This window comes from Charadrius vociferus, unplaced genomic scaffold (assembly GCF_000708025.1).
Source record: "Charadrius vociferus isolate BGI_N301 unplaced genomic scaffold, ASM70802v2 scaffold477, whole genome shotgun sequence".
In the NCBI taxonomy this organism is placed as follows: domain Eukaryota; kingdom Metazoa; phylum Chordata; class Aves; order Charadriiformes; family Charadriidae; genus Charadrius; species Charadrius vociferus.
This window is the reverse complement of record NW_009649449.1, coordinates 2,093,747-2,103,660: the sequence shown is the minus strand read 5'-3', so window position 1 is coordinate 2,103,660 and position 9,914 is coordinate 2,093,747. Positions and strand designations below refer to the sequence as shown.

At 49.2% G+C, this 9,914-nt stretch overlaps 1 protein-coding gene across 1 annotated transcript in view; it reads right to left on the bottom strand.

Annotated features, from left to right (window-relative positions):
* Positions 1 to 9,914, bottom strand: part of SAMD11 (sterile alpha motif domain containing 11) — a 122,926-nt gene that overhangs the window by 33,924 nt on the left and 79,088 nt on the right. The window contains 1 exon segment of the mRNA XM_009889574.1: positions 4,384 to 4,476. Within this exon segment, the coding sequence (XP_009887876.1) occupies positions 4,384 to 4,476 (93 nt within the window).

The window sequence follows — 9,914 nt, the reverse complement described above, 5'->3', positions numbered from 1 at the left end:
GAGGGGAGGGGGGGGAGCAAGGGGGTGGCAAGGGGAGGCTAAGAGGAAGGAGGAGTCCAGGGAAAGGCTGGATTGCCACACTTAAAACTTGGAAGATTTCACATGACTCAGCCAGCGATAATTCCAGCTCTGCTGAAGCTTTGCTGTCTGCTTTTGTCATTACCAGGGGGTAATGCGGGAGACTGATCTCGCCAAATCTCTTCCAGCCGCCAGGTGTGAAATGGACTCTGGCACGGTCACTGGGAAGGCACAGCCGAAGGAGGCATCTGCCGGGCCTTCACGCTCTCCAGCGTGCCTCCCTGTTTCCCAAGCCCAGGGGAGCCCACCTCTCCCACCCGCCACCAACACTGCGGGGAACCGATGGTAGCAGCCGCAGGGAATTCGGGCTCTGGGAAGATGTGGGGTTTCTGCTCAGCCTGAAGGACATGTCATTGCCGCACAAGCTTTTCACCAAGCTTTTGTAAGGCTCGTTCTCCCACGCGATCCCAGACAAAGGAGCACCCAGCCTGTCCGTCTCCTCTCTTTTGCTACAACAAACCTACAACGGGCCGAACCTCCCTTTCCTGAACCCCGGTAAAAGCTCGAGGAGCCTGCTGCCAAAGCATCTCCCCCAGGTTCAAAGCCAGGTCGTAGCAGCGTTAGAGTCTTTGCTGCCTGAGCTGTCACTTGCCAGGGCAGAGAGGACCTGTGCCCACTCCCACCATGTTCAGCAGTATGGGTTTGGGGGGCAGAGAAGTTTGTAGCAAGAACGGGGCCAAACATTGCTTCTTCATTTGGGCTAATTGGACAGCTGCCAAACCAATCAACAGATGGATACCCCCCTTCATCCTCGCCCCCCCCCCAAAAAAGGAGGAACACACTGACAGAGGCTGGATCTGAACTGCTCAGCTGTAGTCCAGTTCCAGTTCTGGTCTGCTTCATTAACCAAAGATGCAATAAGATTTTGTTTTGTTTTAAACGATTTACAATAGCAAAGAAAAGCGAATGGCAGAAGGAGCAGCACATGAGGTCATCAGCCCACCCCAGGAGGCAAGTGCAATATTGTTCCCTACGTGTGTTTTCCAGCACTTAGTCCAGCCTAGTTTCAAATCTTCCCAACTGATGAGGCTTCTACCAGATTTATTTTTCAGCAGTTCCAACAGGAACCAAAACGCTGCTACTGATTTTCTCTTTTTGCAAACGTTCAGTTCTATTTCACGTCTCAAGGTATCAGAGAAGCAGATCTCCAGACGTGCTGTTGCCGCAGGAGTGAGGGTTTTACTTGGGGAATTGTCTCCCGGGGAGAAAGCTTCCTCCGTGACCTGCCAGCGCAGCCCTCGCTCCGAGCCTCTGATATGCTCGCATTTCCATATTAGACGCGAGAACGTTCTGCTCTGTTTGACAGCAGTGCTGGCGCGGCCCTGTTTCCACTGAGATAGGGCTCTCTTTTGATCTCCGGTGCGCACACTGCGAGCACTGGGGATGGGGGAAGGGAAGGTTACTGCTTCCCCGCTGGAAGGGTTTCCAGCCCTACAGGTGTTTTTTCACTCAGTCAGAGAGAAGGAGTGATTTACTTGGCTGCCTCTGTTCTCCTTGCCTTGTCAGGCGCAGCCGCAGCGGCACGAGATGTGCCGCGGGCGTGGGGTCACTTCTCCTCTTCAAAAGGCTGTTTCGGAGACAATGCAGCTGTGCCCCGAGCAAGAGCTGCATCCAGGGCCAACGTGCCACGGAGAGGGGGAGAGTCCCCACCTTGAGCCGTCCACAGCAGAGTGCAGAAGGTGAAGGACCAGCACCCACACAAGGCATGCCACCGCGCCGGAGAAAAAGGACGGGAGCATCCCACTGCAGACCTGGCTGCTACCGGAGGACAGCGTGGGGCCGCACGGGCTACAAAACTCCAGTCAGTGGTCCTCCTTTCCCTTCCCACTCCTAAATCACAAACTGCACTCGCAGCACCTGGGTCCCAGCCAAGCCCGGGGCTCTAGCGCAATCTCACACTTCACAGCACTGCTCTACAGCAGTACTTCCCAAATTCCAGGTAACTAGCCACTAGGGTCCCTCCTGTTTGAAAATGGCTTGTCACATAATGCAGATCCTTCTGTTTCCAACCAGCTCCTTAGCACAGGGCTGGGAACACAGGGGTTGGTTTCCCTCTCGGCCCTCTGCGGTACCCATGCCGCCGGAGCGCTGCCTGACTGCCAGCAGGATGGGAAGTCTCCCGGGAGTTCTCAGCTGCAAGGTGTTCTCTCTAGGGCTTCAGACACAGAAACACTGGCTGTAGCCCCTCCTCTGACCCTCTTCTCATCGCAGGCAGTGGGCGGACAAAGGCCCCAAAAGCACCAAAGTCTCTGCCCCTCTTTGGCCCCTCACCGTTCTGATGGTGTTCCAGCATCAGCACAGCCTGGGCTTAAAATGCCTGCCGCAGTGTTGGAGAGAGCAGGGGCGCCCCAGTGATCTACCGTAATAAAAACCAGGTAACATGGGGGATTAGTAAAAGGCGCCACTCAGAATTTCCATTCTGTCTCACGCTCTTTCAAAGGACAGGGAAGGCCTTCTGAGGAAAAAGTGGGAGTAGAAAATGGAAGTTTGCCTTTATTCAGGGCTTCCTAGGAACGCCTCTCGTAATGGGTTGGGGGAATCCCCGAGGTTACTCAGAGTTAAGGAGCAGGATTTCGATCCCAAGCGCGTACTGCAAAGCCAAGGGCTGCTTCTCTGCCTCACGCTGCACTCACCCCACTCAAGTAAAGAAAAATGGTGGGAAGGCCAGAGGAAAGAAACGGAATGGGATCATTTGACCCTGCTGCTCCCATGGCAAAAACATCAATTTGTGCAAGTTCAGCCACTTTATTAGGGCAAATCCAAACGCAACCGTTTCGTTTCAGACGGCTTGGTTAAAGTTTAGCCCATTCTCAGCCAGGCCACACAGGTTGCTGTTACCTGGATTCAGCTCCTAAGCATGCACTGTCTTGGAATTACAATGGATACGGACTCAGCAGAACCAGCAGAGATGACAGCAGGTGTATCAAGAGTGTTACAGGAGTCTCACACCCGTATATAACAAATGCATTTCAGAATCTATAGAAGCATCCTGCTGGAACTTACCTGCACATCTACTAGAAACATTTCAGGGATAACAGGAATAGGGCAGATGAAACAATCGAGGAAAACAGGCAAAGAGTAGTGGTTTATAGGTTTCCTCTTTACACCCTTCAGAAAAGCCCAGTAAAAAGCTAAGGCGCTTTTACTTGTATTAAAGAGTTAACAGGCAGGAGAGGGTTACGCGAAACAGAAGATTTAGTATGTTTTAGGTAGTGTTAGCAATATTACGTTGACACTAGCATTCAACATCCTCTCAGAGTATGCTGCCTTTCAGATCATAATTTGGGGACAAGGAGTCAAGAAAAGACAATATACAGGAACATCATGTGAAATTAGGATGCAGTACAGGTCCCTACAATATATCTTTATATAGCGTAATATAAGGTATGTAGTTTAAGAAGGCTTCAGGACAAACTGCTGTAAAAAGTCCCCTTTGAGACTCCCTGGATTGGTTATTGAGAATATACACCTTGAAGAGTCTCAGCTGCTGGACTCCAAACCCATGAAACGGGATCTACCTTCGACAGCTAGTCTGCTTTTATTTATTTTAAGTTTGGTTTTTTTTTAGTAGCCAAAGAGTGCAGGTTAAGCACAGTGATCGAGATGGGTATTACTGACAGCTAATTAGTTTGAACTAAACAACAACGCCTTTAAGTGAAGGGCCTGCAAAACCTCATTTACACAACCTGGAGACAAACTCATTAAATGCAGGCTCCATTACCCACTCCACTTTGCTAGTTGTAAAGAAAGTTTAAAAATCATGTTTAAAGGAAAGAATCGTAAGACAAATCAGCAGATTAAAAAAAAAAAAAATCCCCTAAAAGAGAAACCCTCTGCAGATTCCATCTCTATAGGAACAGTGTCATAAATGCATAAGAAAGAACTAGGCAGCCCTATTCTCCCTGCTAGGCTTCTTTTTTTTCCCTTTAAAGGAACAGATGCCAACACGATAAGCCTGTGTGTATCTTTTATATTAAACACGTAATCAAGATATTCTGCCTGAAAAGTAGAAACACCCCAAAAATCCAACTCAAAAGCTGCAGCTTGCTTTCTTAATCGTAAAACAATTATTCTAATTAAGCGGCAATCCCTTTCTCGCGCTGCAAGCTTCCCTCCGATGAGATAAAGAAAGCACAGTGCACTGGTAGCCTCCTGCATGCACCCTCAGTGCCGGATACTTACAGCTCCCACACCGCAGCCTCTTTGCAACCCTCCCTTCCCTCCCTCCTTAATTTCAATTAAGTTCCACTCTTAAGAAAGGAGAAGAAAGGGGAAGGGGATGGGGGAGGGAGAAGCAGCACTTACCCTTTGGGGACTCACTTCTGGCTTTCTTGCTTTCTAAAGGACACTCACTGCTGCTGTTGGGAGAACATACTCTTCTCTTGCCTAAAATTTCATCTAGAAGAGAGATGAGAAACCTGAGTATCAGATAAGGTTGTACTTTCCTCTTTGCAGAAGCAACCAGAGAGACTTTGGTATTTTGCTTCTCTCTCTCTCTCACACACACACACATATATTACAAGCAGAGGAAAAAAAATGAAAGTAAGAAAAATCATCATCTTGAGAGCCTTGATCTGCTTTCCTAATCACGCAGTCCAAAAGCACATAATGACTATTCACACACTGATCAATGCAACGTTTTAAAGCTATAAATTCTGAATCCAGTTGATTTCCTTACTGAGTTTCATCATTTGTTCTGTTGCCTTTTGTCCCCCAGGTGTTTCCACTCCTTTCATGCCCTGATGCAAAGCAACTGGGGGAGAGAAAGGGGAGGAAAAAAACAACACAAAAAAAAAAAAAAGCACAACAGATCTCTGAATCTTCCTACCACAGTATCTCTCTCCCTCTCTCTCTCTCAATCTCTCTCTCTCTCTCAATCTCTCTCTCCCCCCCCTCTCCCCCCTCCTCCTTCAAAACCTCAAGGTCCTTAGCAATCTTCCCCCTCTAGATTGTACGGAAACACTCAAGCCTTTTGCATTACTGCAGCCCTACAAACCAACACAAAATATCTAATATACAATTACAGCGTCCCCGAACAGATTTAAAATCAATATCCTCCCATAATAATGCTGGGGAAACTGAAAGCATGATGTTGCATATGGGCAGGAAGGAAGAGACTGTTTGTCACTGCAAGCATCAAATTCTCATCTATCAAGGGCTTGTTAAAGATGCAGCATCTTAAAATAATAATAATTAAAAAAAAAAAATCTCACAAACAAGCACCATATTCAAGCGAGTATACGTTGCATCTGCCTGTGAGTCAACACGCAGGCAAAGCTTCTGCAATTTGCCCAAGCGCGTTGGTTAAGAAAGGTTACAAACCCCCTTGGTGCTATTTACAAGAACAACAAAATCATTTACGTTCCAGGGGAGGTTTTAAGCCAAGGAACTGTCCCTCGTACTCAGAATCACCCCCCGTTACTCTGAATTCAGCTAAGCGAGCCCAGGTTCCTGCCTTGGCACTGTATTTATCGAGAGATGCAGGGCACAGATCGGCGGCGTGCCAGTCACCGCGCCGAGGGCAGAGCCTGCCAGGCAATGCCTTTATCCAAAGAGCAATTCTGGAACTCTGCAAAGTTACAAGCGGCGTTTGAAGGTTTTAAAGAGCACAAGCTGCCTCCGATCTTATCTTGCCATGACCCTGTCACCCAGCCTGTTAACACAACTGGCACTCACAGACGGCCGCGGAGGCTTGCAACCATCCAGAACCAAAAGCAAAGTAAATACAACAAAACGGCGGCAATCGGAAAGCAGATGGGAAAGGACAGAGTCAGCCAATGACAGCGCTTCCGTTTTCTCAGCGCTTTGCATCCCAGGTGTCGAGTCGGCCTTTCAGTACAATTTGAATTTATCAATCCTCCTGCCTCAGTTTACCCTTCAAATAACTTCTCCCAAGCCCCAGAGGGTATCAGCTTGCCAAGCCAGCACCAAAGCTAGGAAGTACCTGGCCACACAGCACAAACAGAGTCACAAGCTCCCTCCCCACGGAACTCTTCATTCTTCATGTTGATTTTCCTGGAAACGTTAGTCTGATGCTGCAAACCCTCAGCGCCGGAGGCCAAGATCATATATCCTCCTCAGAAGTGTTCTCATCCGGGATTTGTGGCTTTGAAACAACAAAGTCCCGTTGCTCCGCTCGCCCCTCCCAGCCCGGGCAGGAGGCGGCAAAACCCAACGGGGTTTGTTCTTACGTACTTCGGGCAGAAGAGACTCCATGGAAGAACTGGTGACAGAAGCACCAGTTACATGTGACAGCAGTTAGAATATGAGCAGTAAAGATTCCTTGATTTCACAACTCTGCCAAGGCACCTCATTACCCTCCCATCACTCCTTCTCTCTTGCTATTCCACTCCCACCCCCAGCGCCCATCTGCCAGCAGACGTTGGCTCCGACTAGCGCCATGCCCCGCTCTGCCCAGACACGTCAGCAGGACAGGTTGCAGGTCCCATCTCACTCCCACTTGTGCAGGGGAAGACCAAGACAGTGCAGTAACCCCAAAGCGGCACCAACTCCATCAGACCATGGCCCACCGGTCCCCAAAACACCCACTTCTCAGCACACACGAAGTGAGCCGGCAGCCGCCATCACTGCCGTGCCATCGGTAAAGATCCCACATGTCCTTCAGTTGAGATTTGAACTCGGCCCTCCAGAGAGATCCCACATTAGCGTATTAATCTCTAGGATGATCTGCAGCATTTTCCTTCCAGCATCTCAGGTTCACATTGCACCAAAGCACCAAATCCCCCACACCGAGTTTGTATTTGGGTTGCCCCCCAGCAGTTTTTATCACAGTCAGATCACAGAATGAAAGTTTTCCACTTTTTTTCCCCACCTTTGTTTAAGGCAAAGTCCTGGGATGTGTCAGAGACTGCCTCCGCCCCCAGAAGTGTGGGGACTAAATCAACAAGATATAGAGTAAGCTAGGAAAAGGGAATAATTTTCATCAGTAGCCAGTACGGAGGCACAAAGATTTAACAATCCGCCCCAAATTTACGAAGTCAGTAGGAGAGCACAAGACTGAATACTAATCTTTTGGATTCCAGTCCAGTGTTACATGAAGTCATACCCACCTCTCAGCTTTCGGAGCTGCAAAGCAGGGAAGAGGCAAGTCATGTTTCCGTTAGTTACCTAATGACCTCACAGATTTTGGGGTACAACCGAAATGGCAATGTCTTTGTATTACAGCGCCAATCCTTTCCTCTCTACAACTTAAACCACCCACACAGCTTTGGCATACCACTTACCCCTGGTAAACACGTGCCCTTTTACAGGACCCTATACTCTAAATTCAACCCTTTACGTCCACGTGCCGCTCATCCAACCGTTCTTTGCGCTCGCACACAGAGAACCAGGACAGCGGTTGAAGGCACGGGGACGGGAGCATCCACAGTCCCTCTCCCCCTGACTTTGCAGCAGCAGCAAAACCAAATATGTTTTGCAAATGAGCTGGCAGTGCAGCTTCTGGATGTCTTACCACCCTCGCAGAGACGGGTTGTGCATTTAGAGTACATTGCTACTTATCGACCAGAACGCCAAAAGATAGCTGTTTGCTCAGGCCACGCACCTGCAAAAGGCAACACTCCACCCTAGGGCAGAGGATGGGGAGGGATAGTCGTGGGGGCTTTTTATTCCCCCTTCCCCCAAATCCCTGCTTTTCCCTGCCTTCTACAAAGCATTTCAGCTGAAAGGAAGCCAAATCAGGGCAGGTTTTTTTAATATTAAAGCTGAAAATGAAAGACATTATCAGTAGAACTGTGATGTTATGAAGCTAGGCCAGGCAATAATACAAGGAAGGAGTGCTAGAGGAAGCCCCAAGCATACTGATCGCTTACTGCCACCAATGCAACACAGCCCCGACCACACACACCCCCCACACACACAGGTCACCCATGCAGGTCCCCAGATCCTGGGTTACATTCAAGGCTCCTGCTAGCCTGACAAAGCAGGACAGAAAGTGATCCAGAGAGGTTTTTGGAAACAAAGTCAACTATTTTCCCCCAAGATCTAGAAATCAAAGTGGATTTCCCCCCCCCCCTCTTTCACGGGAAGAGAAATTCCAGCACTCACCTGCTACACTTCCACAGGGAATGAATAGAGACAGCCCAGGAAAGTAGGTCAGCTGGAAGAGGACAGCACTTCTGCCCCCATGCAGAAGCACCACCCAATGGCTTTGCAACCATAAGGAGAAAGGATGTGAGTATGACACCATAAAATGAGTTTGCGTAGAAGCCAGGGCAACGTGGGCTTAATCTAATCACGGCCCTCTTTGGACTAGACACACACTGATTAGAGGCCATGGGTGGAAATGTCACCTGGAAGTAACAGCGCTTTGTACTCCTGCGCTGCCTCTAATCCTCAGCCTCCCAGCACTCAGCAGAGCTGGGGGACTTAACAGTCATGTTCACCAACACATCTAAGAATCCCAAGCCTCATTATCAGCTTTGAAGAGAGGACTTGGGAGCCTAAGTCAGCTGGGAAGATTAGAAAACCTATCTCTAGGTTTCTCCAAAGAGAGAGGGACTTATCTCCACTCTTTACAAGGGAACCCGCAGCAGAGAAGATGCACCAAGGACACACGCTGCGTCAACGGCAGGGTGAGAACTGAGCCCGTGTCTCCATGACTGAGCACAGGGTTTCACCTGGAGAAGGGAAATGAACAAATATGAGATGGTCACAAAATTTTTGCCCTCCCAACGTCGTTAAGTGAGTGGACTACAGCGTGAGTCCCCATTACAGCCAAGGAACTGCACCAAGTTTTTCTGTACTGTGTTGTGCTACAGACACAACGGGAAGAGATCAAGACCTATCTCACGCTCCCTATCCATATCACGGGTTTTGCTCTGAAAGCTTCTTGGACCCAGAAGTCCTGAGTAAACAGAGAACTGAGCCAACTTACAAGGGAAATCACCGAGACTCGGATAGCCAACATCTAATGAGAAGCGAGTCCTTTTTTCACCTCCTTTCACATTATTTTAAGAGGAGGAAAATATCTTCCCTTGCTCTTAACTCCCCCATCAAACTTAAACCCTGGAGATGACAATTCCCACTGACCAGTCTGAAATGTCTTGGCAGCATCTCAGGTTATTCAGCTCTTTCCTCTCCTTTGGCACACACAGCCTGCCACCGGAGGAGCTGCTCTGCTCAAACAACTCCGGTGCTCCAGCTCCACCGCTCAAGCCTGTTCCAGTGCCCAACGTGACAGGTTTGCAGGGACCCCGGAGACTGACTTCCCCAGCGATGGGCTCGTGCCTTTGTAAGAAGCAGCACCAGCTTGCCGAGTCCCAGCAGGCCCAGAGCTGCTCCCAACAAAGGCTGGCGGACGAGGGGCCACGCAGTAGGCTGCGCGCAGCAGCGTGGAATCTGGCTGCACATTCAGTGGAACAAAGGGAGAGTGAAGCACAAGGTCATGGGAATAACGGGCCATAATTTAACTAAGGGCAACGAGAATGGAAAAAAAAAAAATTATTGGGGAAGCTGGGGGAAGGGAAGCAGTGGGCTTCTGGACTTGGGATCCTACACAATGCAAGTGCATGCCAGCTCATGGGGCAGGGTTAGTTCTAGCAAGGGAGGGGGAAATACTGCTGTATCTCAGCAAAGGGGATGTCGAAACAGCTGCAAAATAAAGGTAGCATCCTCCTCCCAGCACGTCAGCTTAATGGCTTTAGGGACGCGGCAGGCAGCAGGTTTCAAACCTTAGGTATTGCACTGGGTTATCTCGTTGTTCCTTTATGCCGCCACATCTATATCTATTTGTTGGTTGTCATTTAGATTTAGATTGCAAGCTCTCCAGGGCAGGAAGCATCCTTTTGCTAGCTGCTCTACCAGTCTTAGTAGTA